Below are 26,699 nucleotides of genomic sequence, written 5' to 3' on the forward strand. Positions count from 1 at the left end.
TTCGTCAGATGCTTTTACTCGGCTTTAGAGAGACTTTTCGAACTGGAGAGGCTAAACATGGCTTTCATTTCACCACAATTTTCTCCAAAGCTGAATAAAGTCGTCTGGAAGTAGTAAGAATTAACCAATATATTTCACGTCTAAGGATGCGAGAGGTAGGATCCAAGAAACAAAAAGGGAAGGGAAGGAAGGATCGACGGGTAGATAGTCAACAGCATGCCTAGCGATATGGGCGGGAAACTCAACCAACTCACCATTCAATCCTCCCCGTATCCTAGCTTGCACTGCTGGGAAATAGGATCGTACTCCACAAGCGGCATTGAAGACTTTGCATCACTTCTTCCTTAGACATTTATACTGCTTATTACACCCTACCATTCTCTTGTGTACCAATACTTCTTATCAGTATGTACATATCTAATAGTGTATTAAGATGTCATGTGCAAAATAAATAACAAAAGGAAAATGCTTACTATATTTTAGCCAACGACAGCTTAACCTTATAATTTTGAAACATATACCGTATTACATTCCCATATCTGAAATAGCATGTCTGAAATTCCATGCCATGTATTTTATTTTATTTATTTTTACTTTATTTTATTTATTTATTTATTTTTAGGGGGTTCTCCTTTTATGTCACTCAAAATTAAAATTGGAACACATAGCTGTCGTTCAAGCGGCATTCTCAGATAAACGTTAATTCCACATTATTCCCTTACCTTTGTTTTGTAGGAAGAAGTGGACACAAGAGAAGACTAAGCACTCGCCTGTTCGTATCCTTCCTGTAAAAAAAAAAAATAACCTACGATAATTTCTCTCACAAATAAGATTGATAATAATGTGCTCCCTCCTCTCCTTGTCCTTCCTGAAAATAACAATAATAATAATAATAATAATAATAATAATATAATAATATAATTTGGAAGAGAGGTAGGGATGGTAATTATATGATGATGATGGAGAGGAGGAGGAAGGAAGGGGAAGGAAGAGGACGAGGACGAAGACGATCATGCTCTGCTGCTCTGTTGCTGCTTCTGTTGATGATGATGACAGTCGTATGCATATCCACCTCGGAGTCCTGTCGCCCTCACTTAACCGCGTGCAATTTCTATTTTCTTACCATCTACCTATCTGTCTATTTATTTATCTATCAGTCCTCAGGGGCCTGGTGATAGGCTTCTTAGTACGACATTTATGGGCAGGGTGACCAATGGCTCTTCCCGAAATGGCATTATTACGTGAGCCATTAAACCCCAACCGCTGCCCGGATTTAAACCCTTATGGGCCACACCAGGTTGGAGCGTCTTAACCTACTAGATCTGGTGTGTGTGGGTGGGTGGATGTTGTTTATCAAGTAGATTGCACATGCGTAATTTCTTGCGAACAGTTCAGTCACTTTTTTTTTTTTAAGTTTTCATTGATTATTCATGAAGGAATGTCTGTCCGTTCTACTGAAGTAACCGGTGAGATTTTTCTATTCCTTTTTATTTTTTTTTTTTTAAGTGTGTGTACAATTTCTATAATGTTCATAATCAAATAGCCGGAGGAATTACCCCAGACTCCTCTAAAGGGTCCTCCTATGAGCCGTCCCATAATTATATTTGTCCACCTCTTGGTCATCCCATTTATATATTCCTAACTATGCCCCTGCTGTTACAACAAAATTTAAATCATCAAACAGTTTCCTGTCCCAACTGGAGTTCAACTCGCGTTTTTTCAGACAGATCACTTTCCTTAATCATTTGACCGCCACTTCCGAAATTCAGATCATCAAACGTTTCCTTCCTCCATTTGTAATCAAACTCGGGTCCTTTCAAATAACACGATGACTTATCCCACCACTTGACCATCATTTTCCCTAGTACAACTTGAGCATTTTTTTTTGGTGGGGGGGGGTAGGAGTATGTTTACCAAAAAGAAAAACTTCAAAATAAATGACAGATAAGATATCAATCAGGTGACGCATATTCAACACCACCTGGACACTGATTATATGTAGATGTGATAAATCAGGATAAGATTTATAATTCTGTTGCTACTTGGGGCAGTTCACTTTAATATGGATTAAAATAACATAAGACCCCAACACTGAAGAAGTAAAGCCACATCGCACAACAACGCTGACCTGTATTAGTCTGACTCTGCGAACACTCTAATCTGTCTATAGCCCGACGCCCTAATCCCGCAAAAGGGTGGCCGCAGACAAAACGCCTTCAAGTCGCTCTGTCACCTTCCATATGACTGCCCTACCCCCAACTCACTCGCCCCTCCCTCATATACCTCTCAACTCCATCCCTCCACCTCATCCTCGGTCTCCCCCTCCCCCTTCCTCCCTCCATTTCACCTACATACATCCTCTTAGTCAGTCTTTCATTCTCCATTCTGTCCACATGTCCAAACCATCTCAGTGTATTTCTCCTAATTTTCTCAATCACATCCACCGCACAACGTTCTTTCACTTCATTCGTCAACCTGTCCCTCCATGTCACTCCACATGCTCCTCTCAGGTAACTCATTCCCACTGCTCTCACTCTTGACTTGTTCCCCTCTACCAAGATCCACGCCTCGCTTCCATACGTCAGGGTAGGGATCACAGTACTCTCATGCAATGACTTCTTAACTTCCATACTCACCTCCTTATTTCTCATCATCGCTTTCAATGAACCAACAACCTTCCTTCCCGGCTGTACCCTTTCAAGCATTTCATCCCCCAAACTTCCATCCTTACTCATCACACTACCCAAGTACTTGAGTGCAATCACATTCTCCATATCCTCACCATCCAACCTCACTGTGCATTCTGTGACTTCATTCCTCTCAAACGCCATAACTTTACTCTTGTTTACATTAACTTTCAGATTCCTCATCTTACACACTGTCCCAAATTCAGTCACCAAACCTTGCAACTCCCATTCATCTTCACTCAACAGTACAGTAGCCTATCATCAGCAAACAGCAACACCAGAATCTTCCACACCTCACCCTCTTTCATTAGAGCCACCCCCACATCCACTGCCCTACCTTGCACCTCCTTTACAACCCCATCCATGAATATATTAAACAACCGTGGAGACATCACACATCCCTGTTTCAGTCCCACATTTAGATCAAAGAACTCATTCAGCTCACCATCCACTCGCACCATAGCCCTAGCTCCCTAGTACATACTCTTCCCAGCACTCAACAATTTCCCTCCCACTCCATATATTCTTAATACCTTCCACATACAGTAACTTGCCTATCTACTCTGCCATATGTTTTCTTCATGAAAGCAGCATACACTTTCTTTCCCTTCTCTAGATACTTCTCCACTAAACATCTTAGAACATATATCTGATCTACACACCCTTTTCCCTTCCTAAATCCCTCCTTGTTCTTCTCCAATTAGCTCCTAACCCTATCAATGAGTATTCTACCATATATTTTTCTAATCACACTAAGGAGGCAAATACCCCTATGGTTACCAAATACTTCTCTCACCCCTTTTCCTTTATATAAGGGAACAATTATACCTGATTTCCAGTCCTCTGGAACCCTTCCCTCTTCCCAAGCCAATCTACACAACTTCCATATCCACTCCACAACAATCTCACTCCCATACTGCAGCATTTCACCACACACTTCATCGGTTAATTCCTCGGACCTTTCCCATCTTGATCTTCTTCATTGCTTCAACTACTTCCGCCCTACTGATCTCATCCTCCTCTCATCTGCAAACTGCTTCTGAGAAAAGGCCGGTCTTTTTTGTTGGGGTTGGAGATTTCGTAAAACCTCTCCCTTACCAGTTTATTCTGCATATTACACCACTCCATGTTATATGTTATCGATTCAAAACTTGTTGATAGTAAAGCGATTTGAATAATACACAAACAAATGTTAAGGTGCAATTATACAAAATCTATCGTTGAGGAAGAGGTGTTGCGAAACCTCCTGTGCCCCGTACACCTCGGTCCTCTGAGATTTTTTTTTTTTTCCTCACCAGTTACATAGTTCAGTCCCCAGATCCTTCTGGCCCCGATGATTACTGTGTTTACTTTCATGTTAGTATTCGTACCAGTGTAAGATAATGTAGAAAAGACATCCAACAATAATTCTGAATAAACATGCCGCTTTCGACTTTGACAATCGAGACATGGCAGGAAGAAAGTGTTCACGAAGACACATCACAATTCCCTCACCTTTTCTTATCATGTCATTGCAGTGACACCATCACCACTTTCATCCCTGCCACCACTGCTGCCCTCATGACTACTACTGCCACCCAGCCACCACCACAATCGCACCACTACCAGCGCTGCGTTCACCACCACCATCGCCGCCACTATCAGCGCTGCTTTCACCACCACCACCATCACAGTCGTTGAATCGCTATCACTACTAGCGTTGCTCTCACCATCACTGTCACTTCTTACCACTACCATCAATGTTCTTACCACCACCATCACTACCATCACCATTCTCACCACCACCACCACCTCTGCTCTCACTTCTCACCACCACCGCCATTACCTTCACCGTTCTCACCATCACCATCACTACCATCACTGTTCTCACCACGACCACCACTGTTATTACTGTTCTCACCACCACTACCAACGCTATTACCACTACCATCACTTTTCTCAGCACCACGACTCAGACCTTAACCCTCACCACCACAACCACCACCATCACTGTTCTTAGCACCACCACTCTGACCCAAATCTATACTACCACCACCACCACCACCGCTTCCACCACTACCAGTGGCAACGGTGTTCTCTCCATCATCACTACCCTCATCCTCACCCCTGACCCTAACCAGCACCACCACTAGCAACAATGTTCTCTCCATGACCACTGCCATTGTCCTCTTCACCAACCTCCCTAACAGCATCACCACCACCACCCTCACCAACACAAATACCACCACCACCACTCTAACACCGACTGCTACTAGCACCAACCTTACCATCATCACTACCACCTCTCCCATGCTCACCAACATTCCTGCATTAATTACCATACAACATTTCCATTTCCCATGGGAGGACACTCCCGTACCATACTATACCCATTGTTCCCTAAAGATGTATTCTTGCTAAGCTCTCTGATCCTCTTCCATCGTGACATTTTTTATAGTACACCTACCTGTTTTCTTGTATATCACTTTTTGTCAATATTAATACAGACTGCATAAATAACATTCAAAAGAATGTTAATGGATCATATGCAGAAATAAACTGATAAGGAGGATGTGCAACTCCATTGACATATATTTACAATGAAACAAACATCCCTAACCCTTTTAGCTCAGTTGATGGCCAAGTGTGGTTAGATTAGAGGGCTGATTTGACTGTAGTGCATTTACTTTAACGCAACAAGAAATTCTACCCCCTTTCAGGTCAGTTGACAGCCAAATGAAGTCAGATTGGAGGATGGATTTGATAAGCAATCAAGGAGACTCTTCTTTCTCATATCAGAGGCTCATCGAATTTCCTGCAACTCTGGCTAAGTTTCAAGTTGTTGGAGTGGCCTAGTTCCATCACTTGAAAACAAACTTTACCATAGTGAGACTAGTGATACCACAGCCAATCCCATGGTTTAAAACACTGAGTTAGACAAATAGAGAAGCTGGAATTGGCATCTCCTGTATTCAACCAGCTAATACTTCATATGAAACAGCCTTGCTCATGTATTGACAACAATTATGTAAAATTTTCCACACAACTACAGTTCTTCAGTCATACACATCTTATTCTCTCATCAACTTTCAATGTCCTTAGCATCTCTTTTTCTCATGCTCAGTCTTGATCACATACCTTCTCTTGTTAAATCACCTTGACAGATGTTGAGGGTGAGAACAGACACAGTGTTTTCTTTAACCCTGTGAAGTTGCTGACTTCATACTGTGATTTGACATGTGGATTATAGCTCTCATGTGCAAGGGATCTCACCACATTGTTATTAAACAGGATACTGTCACAGGCATATTATCTCATCAACTCTTCTCCTCTCACTACTTCCCTTCAGCTACCCCTTGTATATCAATACTCTCTCTCTTACTGTAGTTGAGCTGGTCACAGCTCTTCTGATCTATATCTCTATTGCTCCTCCATCACAGAAGACAACAGCACTTTTCTAGCTACATACTACACCTCTTTTTTATCCAAATATAATCCAAAAGTTAAGTACTACTCTCAAGCCTCCCACCCCTCCCCCCCATTCCCCAGCTAATACCATTACACCAGTTCTATTTGAGACAACCCTAACACATTCTAAGAGGACAGTGGGCATTTGCATCAGTAATGACATGATGATGTGAGGCACACACGACTACTGAGCCTCAGTAAACTGACAGGTCTATGCCTAATGACATTAAAAAAAAAAAAAAAAAAAAAAAAAAAAAAAATCCATTATGCCCATGACTGGTCAGTTATGGAAAATTCTTCCTCAAACTGTCCTTTCTACAGCCCCTTATCTATATTTCTTATCTATTTATTAGGTTTCCTTCATTATCATCCCTTATGTTTTCACAACACTAGTTTCAAACTGATTTCAATATATCTGCATCTCTTTCAAAGATAGTTTTGTATCTTCAAAGAAATTTACATTAAGTTTTCTTGTAAGCTCATCATTTACCTCTTTCTAACTACTGAAGAGGTACATCTTTACATGGTGGCAGTGATATAACCAAGTAGATCTGCTGCCCAGCTAAGCATTCTTCAATTCCCTATCAATACCCTGCTCTCAGGGTATGGGGAGGAGGTTAAGGTTGCAACTTTAACATACAGTCCACCAGGTTTATACTCAGTTGATCTTGGGGCCTTAATTAACTACTACAAAGTCCTACCTTTTTCTTCTTTCTCTTACTAACCTGTAACATTTCTTGCCATACTTTCAACATATTTCTTCTTATTTTCATCAATCCCAATCACTTCCTTTCTCCTCTGACCTCTACTGCTGTTTCAGCTTCCATACCCCACCAAGCTGTTCCGAAACTATTAGTCAGCACCCTTGCAACACTATACAACTTAACAGTTCTAACCAAACACTCCTGTATAAACCATAAATGTTCAAAAATACTCGGATGACTTACTTTTTCTTCTATTCAAGCTCTCTCCATATTCTTTTATTCAGCTTAAGGAACTTTTTTTTCTGGAGAGGTCAGATATATCTTCAACATCATTTCCAATACCAGAGACCCTTCTAATATTTAATAAAACTGCCTGGTGGTAGCCTAATTGAAATAAAAGTGTCACTGGACTAAAGGAGTTACCAAATTCTTTATTACTATCTATCTATCTATCTATTGCCAGATGCCTCAATCCCATTTGGGGTGGCCACAAACAAATTGCCTCCAAGTCACCCTGTCCACCGCCATTTCACTGCCCTGCTCCCAACTCACACCCCCCTCTCTCATATACCTCTCCACTCCATCCCTCCATCTCATCCTCGGCCTCCCCCTCCCTCTTCCCCCCTCCACCTCACTCACATACACTCTCTTCGTCAGTCTTTCACCCTCCATCCTCTCCACATGGCCAAACCACCTCAGTGTGTTCCTCATAACACTTCCTATCACATCCACATCCACATCCACACCACAATGCTCCTTTATATCCTCATTCGTCAGCCTGTCTCTCCATGTGACTCCACAGGCTCCTCTTAAATAACTCATTTCCACTGCTCTCACTCTTGACTTGTGTCCTTCCAACAACGTCCAAGCTTCACTTCCATACGTTAGAGTTGGTATCACAATACTGTCATGTAGTAACTTTTTCACTTCCAAGCTCACTTCCTTGCTTCTTATCACTGCTTTCAAAGAACCAGCAACTTTTCTTCCATGCTGTACCCTTTCAAGCACTTCACCCTCCAAACCTCCATCCTTATTCATCACACCACCCAAGTACTTAAACGTACTCACATTTTCCAATTCCTCACCATCCAACCTCGCTGTACACCCTATAAAAAAAGAATCGGGACCCTTACTGCACGATACAATATGCCACACCGCACGAAGGAATTTGAAGCCCCAACTAAGTTCTGGTGCGTATCAGTGGTCATTGCGAGACGCATCAGCTCGTGGGGTCCCGATTCTTTTTTTATAGGGTGTACATTCACTGACTTCACCTCTCTCAAAGACCATCACTTTACTCTTCCCTACATTCACCTTTAGATTCCGTTTCTTACACACTCTCCCAAACTCATGCACCAAGCCTTGCAGCTCCCCTTCGTCTTCACTCAACAACACAGTACAGTATCATCTGCAAACAACAGTACAGGGAGTTTCCAAACACTATCCTCTCTCACCAAGGCCACTCCAACATCCACTACCCTACCTTGTACCTCTTTTATTACCCCATCCATGTACAGATTGAACAACCATGGAGACATGACACATCCCCGTTTCAACCCAACTTTCAAAGAGAAAAATTCACTTAGTTCACCATCCACACGCACTGCAGCCTTCACACCATCGTACATACTCTTCACAGCATTCAACAACTTCCCGTCTACTCCATATATTCTTAGCACTTTCCACAATCCTTGTCTATCCACCCTGTCATATGCTTTCTCCAAATCCATGAAAGCCGCATACAACTTCTTTCCCTTCTCTAGAAACTTTTCCACTAAAGATCTAAGAATGAATATCTGATCTACACAACCTCTTCCCTTCCTAAAGCCTCCCTGTTCTTCTCCAACTAATTTCTCTGTTCTTTCTCTAACTCTGTCAATAAGTATCCTACCATACACTTTTCCTATTATACAGTACTAAGAAGACAAATGCCCCTATGATTACCACACACTTCTTTTTCCCCTGTTCCTTTGTACAAGGGAATAATTATACTTGACTTCCAATCCTCCGGGACTCTACCTTCCTCCCAGGCCAATCTGCACATCTTCCACATCCATTCTACTACTATCTCTCCCCCATGCTTCAGCATTTCACCACACACTCCATCAATTCCTGGGGCTTTCCCCAATTTAACTTTCTTCATTGCTTCCACAACTTCTATCGTACTGATTTCTTCCTGTCTTCTCACCTCCTTCCTTCTCTCAGCCATTCCCCAGCCACTTATACTCGCATTACTTCCATCCTCTGTGTTCAACAATTCCTTAAAGTGTTCTCTCCATCTGCTCACTTTTTCTCCCTTCTCCACTAGTAATCTACCATTTTTATCTTTCACTCCCCTGCTAACTTCCACCCTGTCTTACTCTTTTCACCTCTTTCCAGAACATTTTCTTAGTCCCTCCACTTTACACTCAAATTCCTTCCAAATTCCTCATCCACTCTCTTCTTACTCTCTCTTACTAATCTTTTCACCTCTCTCTTTCTTTCTACATATAACTCTCTCTTCCGCCTCTCAACTTCTTCCATGCCCCTATTTCTCATCCATTCATTGTATACTTTCTTCTTTTGTGCCACAGCCTGTCTCACCTCTTCAGTCCACCACGCTGTTCCTTGCACCCCCCTCCGTCTTCTCTTCCTTCCACACACCACACCACATGCTGCACATATTTCTTCTGTAAATTTTTTATTACACACACACAAAATAAAATAAATACATGTTATTGTATACAGTACTTTTTTATTCATGAAAGGCATAACAGAAGCTATACCACCTGTACAATATTCATCATCATCATCATCATCATCATCATCCAGACCTCCTTTCCCACCCTAGGGCAGGGTGGGGAGTAGCAACATCCAGACAGCCTATCACCCATCATTCACTCATCATTCATGCCCACGGAATCCTGGTTCCATCTGATAAGCCAAAAATCTTTCACCACATTCTGTAGCTTCACATCCTATCTGACAGAGTCAATCCAAACGCTGTCACGTTAAAAATGGGTGCCAAATCCCTGGTTATGTGCTTCTCCGCACAAAATTCATCCAGCCAGCTCGGTCTCTTGTCAGTCCCTTACCCTCACCAATTTCCATACACACTCATCCACCATACCCCCCCCACCATCTTCTTGGCCTACCTCGCCTCCTCTCTCCTTCAAATTCGCTCAGATATACCTTTTTCATCACTCTATTGTCATCCATTCTCTCCACATGACCATACCATCTCAGTACACTCAGTATACATGAGGATATTATTTAGACATTTTTAACAACAATTCCAGGAGTCCTGTTTTAAAAACAATTACACTTTTTTCAAATACTTCAGTATGGAGGGTGAGCCAGAATTATTTGAACTAACTGTTTTTAATTTTTTTACCCCTTTAGGTGACTTTATATGTGACTGAGACTTAGGAAAAACTTGCTCTTTTACTGCTGGCCCATCATGTGCCTTTAGTATTTCTTGTTGTATCTCTTCTGGCAAAGATCTGAAAACATCTGGGTCTAGTCCCTTTGTTGTCAAATAGGAGTCTGAAATTATAGGGGAATAGGGATTTAGGACTGAGGCTGTATTATGATTCACAAAAAAGCTACTTGTACTTCCTCTAATCTGAGCTGTCTGTTCACTGTTTGACGTGAAGTGACTGCAACTGGCGATATTTTCAGATTCTGCAGGTTTGTTCTCATCTAATGCAGCTTGGAATTTCCCCCTCTCACTAGTTCTTTCTTTTTCTTGTCTTACCCTGAAGTATTTATCCAGTCTGGTGTGCTTGGAAGACTTTGTTTTTTCATTTTTTTGCTTTGCCTTTGAAGAGTCACTTGAAGCACAGTTGGTACCCAGATTCTTTACTGAGTAGGCTCTAAGAACTTCATCCTGGACTTCACTAGGTAATGATTTAAATACTTCTGGGTCTACTTCACTGGGTAAACATCCTCCATCACTTGCTTCTGATGCTGGCAATATTTCATCACAAGTCTGCATCTGCTCTGGGGCGAGAGTGACTTCTGACAAAGGGTCAACTGTTCTGCTACAAACATTACTGTTAATTTTGGCATAACAAATATTAGAACTGTTATTACTCAACTCAACTGGATTTTTATTGGAACTGCTTCTACCCTCAAGAGTTACAATATCTACTTCATTACAATCTTTGATGTTACAATTTATACTCTTCTGTCTATCTTTTTCCTCTCTACGTGAATTACAAACTTCATGAAATTGGAGATATTCATTACTAGACATCCTATCCACATTAACAGGCAAGTATTCAATCAGTGAATCATCACAATTTCCATCATTACCACATGGAAATTCCTGTTGAACGGGTTCACATACCTTCCTACGTGTTTGCCTCTCACCTTCAATACTTTTCAAATTCGCTTCTGTGTCCTCTACTTTACTGCATTTCATGAAAAAGCTTGAGATTGCTTGAGCTTCTGTGGCCCTCTCAATAAATTTGTTAAATCCAACACCAAGAAGAGTTAAATGATAATCCTGGCTTGTGTCTACTATTTTGTGAAAGAGACCCATCACTATCTTCATTAGAGAGGATTTTGCATTATCAGTAATATTTCTAACTCCATTTGGAAAAAGAGATGGTGAGACAGAGGTTTGACGGCTTTCTCTGTGTCCAAACCTCTTACTTCTGTCATATTTACGGACGCACACTCTAAGGGAGACTGGTACTCTACCATCTTCTGCCACCAGCTTCAAAAGTCGCTCTATTAATGCATGATACCTGATCCTAACTTCTGCAATTGAGTTAACTTTTGTGAAGGCATCCTCCAGGCCAATGCTTTGAGCTCTACCACTTTTCTTGACAGGAGTATCATCAATGCCATAACTCATATCCCTCAGTTTTTTGCTGGTCTCTGTATCAAATCTGGTTGTCAACAATGGTAATAATGCAAGCTGAAGCTCCTGAACAGATGAAATACCCAGTTCTTCAAGTGTTTTAAAGGTTGCACTTCCAATTCCAGGTATACTTCTGGCTGAATTAAGAGATTTCATTACACTATGAACCTGCCATGGGAACATAACAGTTTGCTGATTTGGTTTATGGTACCCTGATACCAACTTGGCCAGCAGCTTGTTGTGAGCTATACCAGCACAAACTGTGATGCCTGTGGACTCTAAAATCTGCTGCCTCAATTTACTGGCAACCAATGATCCAGCAATCAACCTCTTAAAGCAACCACACCTACAAGGGTCACCAAGATCTACTGAGGAAGGTTCTTTATCTCCATATACATGACCTTCAACATTAGCATTATCTGAGTCACTCACATAATCTCCCACTATATCTGTGACATCAACAAAATTTTCATCTAGGCCAAGTCTTTCTACATTAGGTGTGAAACCCTGTGCCACAGCTGAAACCTGAGCAGAAAACTGGCGGTAGTTTGTAAGGTCAGACCCATCGACCAACACCAGTTCTGGTAGTGCCTCCAGAGCCTCTTTTATCCACATGGTCTTCTTAACTCCTCTTGCACGTGCTTCGTAGTTGCAGGTGACCATCAGATTCTTCTGCTTGATCCCAAGGGGCTCATGGCGCAGGGTTGGGTTGCGAACCATCTCCACTTGGGCATAGAAGCAGTCAGCATCAAGGTGGATAATGGTGCGTTGATGGTCTCGTGGCAATAAACTCCACCCCACACCATCGCACTGCAATTTTACCATGACATTATAGTTTCCAAGAAAAATATTAAATGTCACACGAAGACACAGTAACATCCAACAATAAGATATAAACACTACAATTCTTGACTGCCTAAGCCTACAAAGAGTATTTTGCAGTTCTCACATTTATGCAGTTATGGGAAGATTAGGTAGCATACCAATAATAATGTAAATCATGTCAATACATCACTTGTTGGTAAGGTAAATTGCAGCAGAAAATGTGTCTGCATTATCAAAAGGAGCTACGGGTGCTGAAAGCTGTCACTTTCATGAAAAGTTAAGGAAGGCTTCATATGATCTTTTAATTACTAGTACTGAAAATTTTGCTCAATTTCTCCCTCAGCTAGTGACTGGTCTGGGATATTTCCACAACCCCACAGTGCTTAGAGATGGTTGGAAGCTATTTTAGCAATTTCCCTATTGGTTAACAACATAGTTTAACTTTATGATCTGCCTTGACCAAGAAAACTATGGCACAGAGATAACCCACTGATTACAATGGGGTCTGCCACAGGTCCAAGACTCTTCAGATGTTATGCTACTATTTTGCCTGTCAAATGTTGGACAGTGTGACAGTGTATATGTGTTGAATGGTGTATGATACAGTGTTACAGGGTTTATGTGTCATCCATTACCTAACTGGTCGTTAATGCAAGTAGAAACAGTTAATATTTATTAACATAGTCCAGGCTGGATCCACCTCTCTGAAAACTACCTGCTTCACTGATAATAAACAGGTATTTCTCATTTTATCCATGCCATCCAATGTACTGTATTTAGCTTTGGAAACTCTTCAGACTGGAGAAATGAGATATGACCCTAATTTGTTCTTCCCTATAAGAGGCATCGCCATACTGAATAAAGCTGGAGTTAGCAAGAACAGATATTCTAGTACAGTAGTTTAGCCACAGTTTTGTAGCGGTTGCTTAGAAAGGGCCTGCCGACCTACTGCACTTATCCTCTCTTCTTAGGTTCTTAAAACAATAGGGGTAACAATTTCTGGGGTGTGTATAGGCAGGATTTTTGTTCCGAGTGGTAAGGCAGGGCCACGGGAGAGAAAAGGGAAAAAATATATGTCCCTTTTCAGTTTCACTTTCCCAAAAATCCCTATTTCTAAAATCTTCGAGGAAATATCTGCTTTCAAGATGGATGAGAATTGAGCAATGTTAATATATTTGGGTGACTACAAAAAGCAGAGCAATAACTAAAACTTATCAGATTGCAACTACAGTACCATACTTTTATCTAAGCTCAGTGCAGTTCTTTATTAGCACATACATTCTTGTTCAACATACGAACTATATTTGCCAATAATAAAGGAGGCAGTGAGAATCTAGAAATGGAAATATGGATTACAGAACTAAACAATACAAAGTGCTCACTGAAATTAGCAATACATCCACTCACACATTAAATTCTTATAACTCCATTGATCTGATGATGTATATTATCAGTTAAGTCTTACCACCATCAGATGATTTATTCAACTTAGTACAGACCTCTAGCTTTCACAGGGTAAATGAAAGCTACATCTAGCAGGTCAAGTTCAAAGTCATTCCATTAGTTAAATATCCATACCTATAACATTTATCCATTTATATTCTTCTACAAATCTTGTTTCCTCACCTCCATGCCTAACTTTCTTCCCATATTCACATCCAGTAAGTTCTTGTTATATGTTGGAAGTGTATTCCAAAATATCACAACTTTTTTTTTCCATACAACTGGTACTGTAACTTAGAGACTAGCAAATCAGCTATTTGGGCAGCAACAGAACCATTTCTTTAAATTATTGTGGATTTAATATAAAACAAGATGACAAATGTCGAGAATTAACGATGCACTATGACCGTTCAATTTGCGAGGTTACAAGGAGTTATATTCTAAGTGTCTTTGGAGATTCTGTAATACCTCTAATTAATTTATATTGCACAGTGTATCTCAATACAATTGGCAGGTGGTGGCAACCATCATCCACTCACTTGATGTAATGCTGCCTACTTCTTCCTTCACCTTTATCATTCTTTTTCTGTGTCTGCTCTCCTCTTCCTATTTCTCTGATCTTTCCTGTCGCTTTTTATTACTCCTTTCATTTCTAGGTAGCTTTGCGACATGCCTAATGGTTCCCTGTAAGCCAGGAAACCATTTACAAAGCAAAGTGGTAACCATATAACCAACCCATACGTGTTCCCTACGAGTCAACAAGTGGGTTAGCGAAGGAATAGTGCCCCTCCCCATAAAACAACTAACTCAAAGTCAAACAGCCACCCCATAAGGGATTATGGTCTCTGGCTATTGATAGATACTGTAGATAGTATCTCAATACCTAACATTATATTACTAATGTGAATTATGTTGATATTAACAATCTAAGGCAAATACAGTACAGTATATTCATAACAGTAACTTCTCAAATTATTATTTCATAAATACTGTGCTGTTTAAGGATAATGCTTATGTCAATATATTGGAAACAGTGGAAGCATTCACTCATCTCAGATGCCATGACCATGCCAAATCTAAGAAGTAAATTTTGGACAGTGTAGAAACACTTTTTGGTTACATAAACATTCAATAACTAATGATAACTTTATTTGCAAGATTATTTTCCATAATTATACCTTCATATAAGTACCAGCAGTAGTGGTAGTTGAAGTCCAAGATTCATCTGAAACATGAACTTAGTGGAATGCAGTCTGAATCTGCCCTTGTTTGGCAGTCCACTATCCTCATCTTTAAGCACTGGAAGGGAGCAGAGGGACATCCGAATAACTGGGCAACAGAGCTGCCCAGCTACGTCAAAGCCAACTACCGTCATAGGAGGATGATGGTAAACATACAAGCACCAAATATCAATGTTTAATAATATGTTAGCCGTTGTCTCAATGTTTAATAATATGTTAGCCGTTGTCTCTTAACTGGTATGTACAGACGTAAGCCTTACACAAATATTTTTCAAACTAGTTTTATTACTCCCCACTTTTTCTTGTAATTCTATGACCAGTCTTCATTTAAAGTCTATGATATGTGCTAGTGAAACATTGCATGAAGGAAAACAACTTTAAGTGAGACAAACTTCAGGTTCATGTCTGTGAGACTGAAAGCACAAAAAATTTGTTTGTGACTAAGCAACTTTACAATTAATCACAAGCAACAGCAATAAGTGAACAAATGGTGGTAATTAACCAACATTTTACCATAAAATAAGTGAAATAAATTTAAGTAAAAACTACCTGTACCTTAAATAACAGGAGAACAACATGCTATATCTATATAACAATGACATACATACAAAGCAAATTACAGCCAACAATGGGGAGAAGAACAGGATGTTAAGTTTCATCTTTTCTGTGAGTGGATTCAAAATCTGCTGATCCTTTCCCTGAGTACAAATGCAGTTTTATTCTTCGGAAGAGTAGATTTGTGACACTAAGCTTGTCTCACATTCTCTGAAACATATTCCCAATGGCAAAATCTGTAATAAAATGAGTTTTGCCAGGCTCAAACCTGTGGAAAGTGGGGTTCTAATGTATACAGTAAACTGAGAAATATGTTGTCCTGCTGAGAGTTAACAAAGATAGTTTGTATTCTATGATTACATGCGTGGTCTTTCCTGTATTAACCATACTAGTCTAGCAATGGCATGATGACAAAATAACGGCCTTATTACGTCACTGATTAAATCACGTCAGTGATTTCCTAACTGTAAATCCCCAAGATCTTACCTGTGCAGTATATTCCTAACGACATAGTGTTAAAACTGAGAATGAAACGGTGTGAACATGTCCTCCATTTGTGACAAAAATTTCTTAAGCATGTAATGATAATAGAGCAAGCTTCATCTTTCAGTACTATTCCTAACACTACACTATATAATGAGAGATGAATGTGAATCATACCTGACAGTCACATGTGCTTCATAAATGATTATCAAAAGTTTGGAGTATGCTTACATCTTCACACAAGCAGATTTAATAACGAAACCTTAAGTGACCATAGTATATATAACAAATATATAAGATACCAATAAATTCCTCTCACAGAGCTTTAAAGAACATGGTGCACAAACTATTCAACACATACTCAGGTTTAACTTAATATAATTAATGTGAGGATGCATCCGGAAGTACTAAAGGTACATACAGTACAGTATTTACATTTCAAATCCTGGCTTCACCAACCAGACCTAGTTTTCTTCCAATACTGACTTGTGTGATTTCTGTCTAGATCCACACCTTTCTAACCTTTGAAATATAAATATCTTTCACAAAACTTTACACCACATTTCTTAACTCTCCGATAATCAACCTAAATAACCCACATACATTCCCTAACCATGCCATTTCAACTGCTCTCAATTCCAATGTTGCATCCGTAAGTTAATGTAGGTACTGACCAGCCCTCCTGCAAACCTCTTACAGCCTTCATAAATTACCATACTTAGTTCACTATTCTGTATCAAGATCTCACACCACCATCCTCTTTACTTCTTCAAGTCACTCGCATTTCAATTCCCTTTCACATTTTGTGGCCTCATTTTTTGAATCACTATGCCAAGGCACTTAAAATCTCTCATTATTTCATTGTTAATGCATCATTACTGCACCAACAGATCCATAACAAAAACAAAATATCATCAGTTACAGTTAAACCAATCAAAACTGCAAAAAAATACTGTACTGTATATACAAATAAACATTTAACAAAAAGATTACAATGTAAACACACAAAACTAATACAGTACATGTATAATAATAATCTGGAAGGAATTGTACTACCACAATATTCTGCACAGAATTATAATAAAATATCAGTAGTGAGCTACAAGTTATGATGCACCTTTCCTAGAAATTATCTTTTCTCTTCATTTCTTTGGCTCTCTGGCGCTTTTCCTTCCGCTCCATGTATTTGTCCAGTCTGTTCTCCTTCTTCAGTTGTTGGAACTGGGATGTCTTCAGCAGTAGTTTCCGATTCTTGGCAGACATCACCTTTGGTTTGTATCCCTTCCTTAGTGCCTCCCTCACCTGCTGTCGTTCCATCTTCTTCACTTCCTCCTCCTGCTTCTTCCTAGTCTGTTCTCGCGCCTGGTTCTCCATACGCTGAATGACTAACTTTAACTTTCGTCTCTTCTGGGGATCTTTTTCATCCTTAAGTTCATTCTTCAAGATCTCCTTTTCTTTCATTCTCATATCTTTCAGGAATTTAAAATTGGTCTGCCAAGCCGACAGATTAAGCTGACCAGACAAATCATCAAATCTTGGGTCACGAACTGTCTTCTTTTTTATTTTTTCATGAGGGTTAAGGGACTTCATTTTAGATGCTGGCCGACGTAACGAAGGCATTTCTCTCGGGCGATTTTTGTTGGCACGCTTAAATTTCTTAAGTTTAACTTCTGAATTACTGCTACATGATTCACCATCTTTCAAGACTTTCTGTTTAAAAGCCTTTGTGCCAATGTCCTCCTGTAACTTCAGTAATTCCTCCATTGACATTTCACTGAAATTCTGGTCAAAGCCTTCTTCTTCACTGTCTTCCTGCCCTTCCATTCCAGAATCACTGCTACTCTGTGAAAGAACACCAAATGAAGTGCAGCAAAAGTTACACGATGTGGGGATGTATTTAAAAAATCAATTCCATATTACCACCATTTTGAGGTGTTTATAGTTCCTACAACTCCAGTTTTCCACGAAATCTGAGTTTCATACATTCATTCATTCATTCATTGCCAGACGCCATGTATCCCACACAGGGTGGCCAAGGGCTTAGAGTTAATTGTTTTACAGGGAGGGGCACTAATCCTCCACCAACCCCACTTGACGTAGGGATGCCAACAGCATCTGGTGTTCCCAGGCGGTCACCCATCCAAGTACTAACCAGACCCAACGTTGCTTACAATTTATAAATGTAAAGGTGTACAAAGGGGAAGGGTGATGCCCTGGAAAGAGGAAATTACGGAGACATAAAGCTTTTAGACCAAATAATGAAGGTAATGGAGAGAGTTCTAGAAGGTACAGTATGATTAGGGATAGAGTGAATATTGATGAGATGCAGTTTGAGTTTATGCCAGGCAAAGGGACCACTGATGCTGTATTCACTGTTTGACAGCTTCAGGAAAAATACATTGTATAGGAAAGAAAAGGTAACTGTACTTGTTTTTGCTGATTTGGAGAAGGCCTTTGACAGAGTTGTTAGAAAAGTAGTGAAGAGGGAAATGAGAAAGCTTGGGATAGCGACGTGGCTGGTAAGGGTCGTTACGGCCAGGTATGTGGATGCTTGCAACCTGGTAAGGTGAATGGATATTTGAATGATGAGTTTTCTGTGAACGCTGGTATGCACCAGTGGTCAGTTTTGAGCCCCTTGTTGTTCATCATGGTACTTGAAGCCCTCTCATGTGACTTCAGAAATGGACTCCCATGGGAGATGTTGTATGCTGATGATTTGGTGTTGACTGCGGAGAATGAAAGGGAGGCGGAGGAGAGATTTAGGTAGTGGAGAGATGGTATGGGGCACAAAGGCTTAAGAGTAAATGCAGATAAAACAAAAGTGATAGTATCTAGGGCTGTTGGCAGTACTGTCACAGAGGAGGAAGAGTGGTCAGGTGTGATTTGCCACAAGAGCGTGGGAAGTAATTCCATCTTGTGCAGTGTCTGTGATAAGTGGGTGCATAAGAGACGTAGTGGGACTAGAGGTACACTGAGAGATAATGCTGATTTCACGTGTCTGGTGTGTCAGGGAGAGCAAGCGGAGATTGTCAGGCGTGAAAGGATTAAACTTGCTGGCGAGTCTCGAGTACAGTATGTGGAATAGTTTTGTTATTTGGGAGACATGTTATGTGCTGGAGGTGGGGCTGAAGCTAGCTCTGTGGCTAGAAGGAGGAGTGCTTGGAAGAAGTTTGGGGAGCTGTTGCCTCTCCTGACACTGTGAGGGCCCTCCCTCTGTGCCAAGGGATCTTTGTATGAAGCATGAGTTAACAGTGTAATCCTGTATGGTAGTCAGACTTGGGCAGTAAAGGAAGAGGATATTTGCAGGTTCAAATGTACAGAATTGACAATGATTAGGTGAATGTGCAGTGCATCCCTGAGAGTGAGGTCAGGGGGAACTAGATTTACAAAGGGAGACTTGAGGGGTAGGATGGGACTGGAGTGTACTGGTATTGTGATGAGGAGAGGTAGATTGAGATGGTTTAGGCATGTGGAGAGGATCTATCTATCTATTGCCAGAAGCCATAATCCCATAAGGGGTGGCCATTTGACTCTGAGTTACTGGTTTTACAGGGAGGGGCATTAACCCTCCACTAACCCACTTGTTGACACGTATGGAGCACATATGGGTTGGTTATATGGTTACCACCCAGTGTTGTAAATGGTTTCTTGGCTTACAGGAAACCATTTGGTTTGTCACTCAATGTAAAGCCACCTGTAAAGGAGAGAAGACTAATAAGGAGTGACAGGAAAGATGGGAGATATAGGACGAGAGGAGGGTAGGGGATGATAATTGGGTGCAGAAAGTGAGAAGTGTTAATATTAGGGGTGGGGTTGTGAGAGGCAGACCAAAAAAAGACCTGGGACGAGGTCACTGAGCATGACCTCAGGGATAAGGGACTGAATAGGGAAGCTGTCAGAGATCGAGCAGCATGAAGAGCCGTCATTAGGTGACCAAGGCCGATGCATGCACGCATGTTGAAGCCTTTAAAAACAAAGGAACGAAACAAACGAGAAGGGGGTGTAAGCTGGGGAGAGGGCTGTGAAATAGCGGGGGACAGGGTGACATTGGCCACCCCTTAAGGGATTGAGGCATCTGGCAATAGACAGATAGACAGGGTTCAAACCTAGCACTAAAATATGCATAATTTGTTACTGCTAACTCTCTTGCAGTTTGTCTGAAATCAATTAGTTACTGGTATACAACAACCAACTTCTCCAGCAGGCAAGGTAGTACGGGTCTCTCCCCACATTCGTAGGGGTTAGGGGACACAGACCCCTGCAAATGAGGGGGATCTGCGAATTTTGGATACTCCCCCCAGAAAATGACCATATAGTATCAAATTATCCATGTATGCCCCTAAAAAACATTTTAGGGACATGAAACCAGTAAAAAACATCACAAACATATACTGTACAACTGTATACAACACAGTACAGTACTGTACTTTAATAATAAAGAAGTTGTTAATGGTTATGGTTATAAGAATTAAGGGTACTGTAATTTTATTGCTGATGACTGCCACAGACCCCCGCAGCAGTGTGCACAACAACCTTAAAAAACATTTCTGGGACCTGAAAACAAACCCAATATAACACCTGTAAATGCATTTTATGGCACATTAATACAGTAATTCCTAAAAAGACAGTACAGGATGGTACACAAGCCCTTCTGGATACAGTGTACCGCACTCACCATGCAATGATGAAGATGAGAGTTTGTTGTGTGCTGAACAGCACACAGCTATTCTGGATAACTACACAGTTTAACTGTACTGGCCAGTACTTCTTATAGAAAGCATGCAAAAAAATCTCTCACAAACCACTAGGAACAGCTGATGCTGTGGGAGAAGCAAGAAATATCTTGAAATAATTTCCAAGAAAGATCCACAAATAGCAGGGGTTGCCTGTACGCCATCCTGAGAACATGATGACACACTGGGAAACTTTTCCAGTCATGTAGTTAGGTATGTTCCTAAATGTGATTACGGAATGAGTACAAGAAGACGGGTGCAGGAAACCTACTGGACATCATTCAACAAGGCATACAAGTACTCACCAACATTTTAAACTACAGCTACTCACACAACATAATATCCAACATCTATCATCATTATCCCCAAATCCAACAAAGACCCCACACATCCTCCACCTTTACCTCAACACATTACATGAATGGTTCACCACAAACAGGCTCAAAATAGCCCCAGCCAAATCTACACTGACTCTTCTCACAAACTGGACAGCAGAACAGTCACATCCCACACCTCACCATAAACAACACTCCCCTACCACACTCACACACACACAAAATCCCTGGTGTAACATACAATACATCAATGTCATTTAAACAACACATCACAAACATTAAAAATAAAATAACACCAAGACTCAATGCTTTGAGGTCACTTGCCCATACAACATTCGGACACAACAAAGAAACCACCACCACAGTATACAAACAATACTGTACATACGTTCAGTGATGAATTATGCAAGCCCTGCCTGGGCTCCTAACCTCACCAAAACACACTACAACACTCTGCAGACCATACAGAACAAGGCCCTAAAAATAATCACAGGCTGCACAGCTACTACACCCACAGACCACCTACATCAAGAAACCAAAGTCCTCAAAGTCAAGGATCACCTAGACATGAGAGGCACCTAGTTTCTACCTGCAGCCTCCACAAACCCACAACATCCACTAGAGTACATGGCAGCACATCCACCCACACCAAGGAACATCAAAACAACACCCAGCACACGATACCATTCACAAATACTGTCATCTCTCCCCCCTCGCCCACCTCAGACCAGCTTCCAGAAGCATATCCACACTCAGATCACTTGCCGCTCCATTCAGTCACTTAAAGACAACACACAGCTGCATACACGGCCACCTGACATCCACCCTTCTGAATCCTATCTTCCTCGTGAGGACAGGGTCCACCTGGCCAGGCTGAGATGTGGGCACCATCCAGCCCTCTTAAGCTACCAGAAGAGGCTGGATGACTCCGTTGCTGATGCCTGTCCAGGATGCAACACAGCACCCCATACTTAATTATTAAGCACATTATGGAAGACTGCATTGCACACAATCACCTACCGGTATGCAAACAACACAACATACACTCTTTGAGAGCTCTGTGGGAAAGCCCGGTCTCATCCATGGCCTTCCTAAGGGGCTCGGGGCTGTTCAGCCAGACTGCCTAGGGAACAACTATTACTACTACACATCACTCCTTGAAAGCTCTGTGGGAAGGCCCGATCTCAGTCGTGGCCTTCCTTAGGGACTCAAGGCTGTTCAGCCAGACCACCTAGGGAACAACTACTACTACTACCTGATGAAAAACAGCTGGTGGTAATATTCCAGGTAAATTTTTGGAATTACACCCAAATAGCATACACTTAAAATAATATATGTTCATGACCTAACTTAAGCAATTCTAAGCACTTTTTCTGCAGCTACATATCTGTCTCAAATGTTTCTATTACATACTTGGTAAATGAGGTGGGGGGACATCACCCTGTTCATATTTCCATCTTTTATAAAATTGTGTGGAGGGGGAAAGAGGGAGGGGGAGGCCGAGGATGAGATGGAGGGATGGGGTGGAGAGGTATATGAGAGAGGTGGGTGTGAGTTGGGAGCAGGGGAGTGAAATGGCGGGGGACAGGGCGACTTGGAGGCGATTTGTTTGTGGCCACCCCAAATGGGATTGAGGCGTCTGGCAATAGGTAGATAGATAGATAGATAGTGTTAACCTAGCCTAACTTAACCCAATTTTCACATATACATGATGATGGACAGAGCTAAGAGCACGGCAATATCCCACCAACTTATTTACTAAGACCTAAAGTGCATTTGTGTTGATTGTGTATAAATGGGAAATTCCTTAAAACTGCATAAACTTAATGGTGAATATACTAATTCCAATCTCTGTTAGTTGAGTGTAATTCTAAAATAATACCATGCTCCAGTTAATCCACTGACATGCCCTCCTTTTCAATCTTGCTCAATCCATGCAGCTTTACTCCAGTGATTTTATCAAGCCTTCATCAAGCCCTAAACCCCTCGCAACTCTAAGAGCTGAACAAAATTTGCAATAAATTATGAGGCCCTCTCCCTGATGGGATCGAGGAAAATATGTTACAGAACAAATGCCAATATAAATATGGTTAATCTATACCTCTTCAGCACTATCCTCCATCATTCTGAGTGAATTGAACAGCCCCACAAGCAGCCACTACCCGATTAACTCGAGATGTTCTTTCAGTGACTCCTGCCGCCAGCAGCCTCCAGGGACAAGCGAACACACGATCACTTCCCTGTCACTCCACTCCAAAGCACACTCGTCCGAGGCCTACGTTTGAAGGGTAGTTAGAGTATTGACTTTTTAGCCGATACGGAATATTACTGCTACTTATTTTCAACGCAACTCGACTTATGAAATATGATAAACGCCGTTAAATGAAGAGCAGTGATTAAACCTTGACCCTTTACGTTTACACCGGTAAGAAGAAGATCAAGGTGCTGTGATAACAGGGTTCGGATGATCATATGAATGTCAGGATGAATATGTGAATGAGCCATGATGTATAAGAAACGGAGAAAAACCAATAACTGATGTAACTGTATTGGCTGAAGAAGGTGTGGCAAGACCCACCACCTTCTTTTCTTGTCTAGGCACTATGTACACCTTTTACAACGATAAATATTTCAAACTGAATCAAATCAACATTCAATACGTTACTCATTACTGTACATTTTTCACTTGTAGGCCTCGTTGTCTAAGTCTTACAATAGCGACAGTCGCTAACAAATGTACTACTCAACCATGGCGTTTATTGTGTCGCTCGGAACCGCTGACTGCACAAAAAATGGTGATGAGACCATTCTTTATTTAACCAAATATTAGTGACAAGAATATTTATATATATTTGGGCTACTCATAAAGTTCTATCTATCTATCTATCTATTGCCAGACGCCTCAATCCCGTTCGGAGTGGCCACAAACAAATCGCCTTCACGTCGCCCTGTTCCCCGCCATTTCACTGCCCCGCTTCCAACTCACACCCCCGTCTCTCAGCAGGGTTGCCAGGTGCGCGCGTTTCGCGCCAGATTGGGCGACTTTGGAAGATGAACTGCGCTTAAATTTGAACGGCTGCGCGTTGCGCTTTTTTGGGCGATTTTTGAAATGACTAAGAGCATATTGGGCGATTTTGTTATATGGATGCAATGTTAAAAAAAAAAAAAAGTAAGAATACATGGCGTATGCATAATGTACTAATACTCGTATGACTCGGTAATCCTTTTCCTGTCACTCCCCAAACTCATTGTGAAGCCCCAGCTACTATAATTAGCATCTCTACCTGACCTGCGTTCCCATGACCCCAAGTGTGTGTGTGTGTGTGTGTGTGTGTGTGTGTGTGCCTTTTGTTTTAATCCTAAGTCCTCAAGGCGCAAGGCTACGCCTTTCTAGTGAGTGCAAAGTTGGTCTTGTTAGTCTGTCTTCATATGGAAGGTTCCGAATATCATGTCTCACTTTTGTCATTCTTGTCAGCATTTTCGAACGAATTTATATCCATTCCTATATGCTGCTACTACAGTGCTAATGTCCATCACTGATGTGCAGTACAATTAGCACCAGAGTCATAATGACCACCCAGTTCCTCCCCTACACCCTTTACCAAGCCTGCCCAACCCAACCCTGATCCCATAATTACTGACAACGCAAAGCTCTCTCCCTCTACCCCATCTACCACTCCATGCATTCTGTACCATCCTTCTCTCTGTCTGTCTCTCTCTCTCTTTCTCATCCAGATTAAATCGTCTCCACTCATCCTATTATCCCCCTACCCTTCCCCAAAGAGCAATTGCCACCTCCTTGTAAATGTTACACAAGCGAGGCCGTCTGACCCTCTCTCACCTGCCCCCACTCTTCTTTGGTCTGACTTTCTGACCGCCAACTACTACTACTACTACTATTACTACCACACACACACACACACACATACACACATACCTCTACGGGTTAAGAATAGAGAAGAATTACTATAATTGGCTCTCACCACTTCCAAGACTGATGGAGGAGAAGTGTGTGTGTGTGTGTGTGTGTGTGTGTGTGTCATTTTGCTGTCTGCGCTTTTTGGGCGCGTTTTCGGGATGGATTGGGCGCCAACAGCACCCACTGACCTGGCAACACTGTCTCTCAGGCTGCGGCCACACCGAGCGCGACGAGCGGGGAGGTAGCGTCAAGCGATGAGTGGCAAGGTAAGCGTCACCGCGATGCATGTCCAGTTACGAAGTGGTTAGCGGCAACCTCTCGGGCGACAGATAGTCAGAAGCTGTTCATCGGTGCAGACATGCCACTGTCCAAGATGTCAAGAAAATTGTTCCTTACTGAAAATGTACATCTGAAACTAGATCATCTGCCTGTGAAGAGACCTTGGGTTCACGAATATAATGAGGAGAGAGATGAATGTAGTGAATTTTATCATGTGTACCAACAATCTCGGTTGTTTGATGATAAATTTCATTAGTACTTACGTATGAGCCAAGAGACTTTTGATTTTTTGCTCACCAAAGTTGAAGTGAGGCTGGCCAAAGCCACAATGAACTACAGACAGCCCATCGCTCCTGAGCATTTTAGTTTATCAGTTACAAAAGTAATAGGGTATTTGAACACATAAAGGTAGGTGTGGGCGCTCACCATCCACTCACTCGATGTAGTGCTGCTTTCGGGTGCCTGCCCTTTCCTTTCTTCCTTCTTTCCTTCCTTCCTGTTCTGTCTATCTCTCCTTCATTCTTTCCCCTTCCTTCTGTGTATGGGTGACTCTACAATGAGTAACAATCCTAATGGTCTCTTGTACACCAGGAAATCATTTACTACGCTGGGTGGTAACCATATAACCAAATTATGGCACCTTGGTGGTTTAGTGGGTACTTAGGGAGCTCCAATCGGATTGAGCCGGTGCAAGTTTATATCCAAGGGATGGCTGGGGTTTATTGCTTACGAAATGCTACTCAGATGTGCGAGGCTGGTCACTCATCTTAAATGTCATTACCAACTTGCCTAGCCCCAGGCTCCTACGTTCCTCATCGGGCAACTCTGGATTTGATGATGAATGAATGAATAAAGTTTCAATGTCTAACTGATATTAATGTCTTTATTTGACGATACCTTAAAGATTATTTATCATGTGATTAATTATTCTTGATTTTTCATGTATACTTTTTCACGATACCAGTTTCTACTGATTGCCTATAATGAAATATCCACTGGACATTTCACTATCTGCTGAATTATATTTCATAGATTTCTGTACTGATAAATAACAAAATTTTCGATGTTCATTACATATATACGTACACACATACTTTCAATGTAGGCTATACACTTATGTTTATTAGTTTTAAGACTACGTTGTAACAAAGGGAACTGAGCACTAAACACTAGTATGAATTCCAGACATTACTGGTTTT

The 26,699-nt window shown here is 41.3% G+C and overlaps 1 protein-coding gene across 1 annotated transcript; it reads right to left on the bottom strand.

Annotated features, from left to right (window-relative positions):
- Nucleotides 1-10,136: 10,136 nt before the first annotated feature.
- On the bottom strand, nucleotides 10,137-23,483 carry LOC145409273 (DNA polymerase iota-like). Its single transcript, XM_080279753.1, has 2 exons — nucleotides 23,404-23,483; nucleotides 10,137-12,497 (listed from the first exon to the last, which is right to left on the bottom strand). The coding sequence occupies exons 1-2, from the start codon at nucleotides 23,425-23,427 to the stop codon at nucleotides 10,137-10,139; spliced, it is 2,385 nt and encodes a 794-aa protein (XP_080135879.1). The 5' UTR covers nucleotides 23,428-23,483.
- Nucleotides 23,484-26,699: the final 3,216 nt, after the last annotated feature.

This window comes from Coenobita brevimanus, chromosome 80 (genome assembly GCF_032717465.1).
Source record: "Coenobita brevimanus isolate Jiangsu-jjx chromosome 80, ASM3271746v2, whole genome shotgun sequence".
Lineage (NCBI taxonomy): Eukaryota > Metazoa > Arthropoda > Malacostraca > Decapoda > Coenobitidae > Coenobita > Coenobita brevimanus.

Bases quoted from the DNA above. Each gene is read 5' to 3' on its own strand.
- LOC145409273 (XM_080279753.1), bottom strand. From the start codon at position 23,427: ATGATGGAGGATAGTGCTGAAGAG. The intron at 12,498-23,403 runs GTATAGATTAAC...GTAAAATTGCAG, and splicing joins TGGAGGATAGTGCTGAAGAG to TGCGATGGTGTGGGGTGGAG.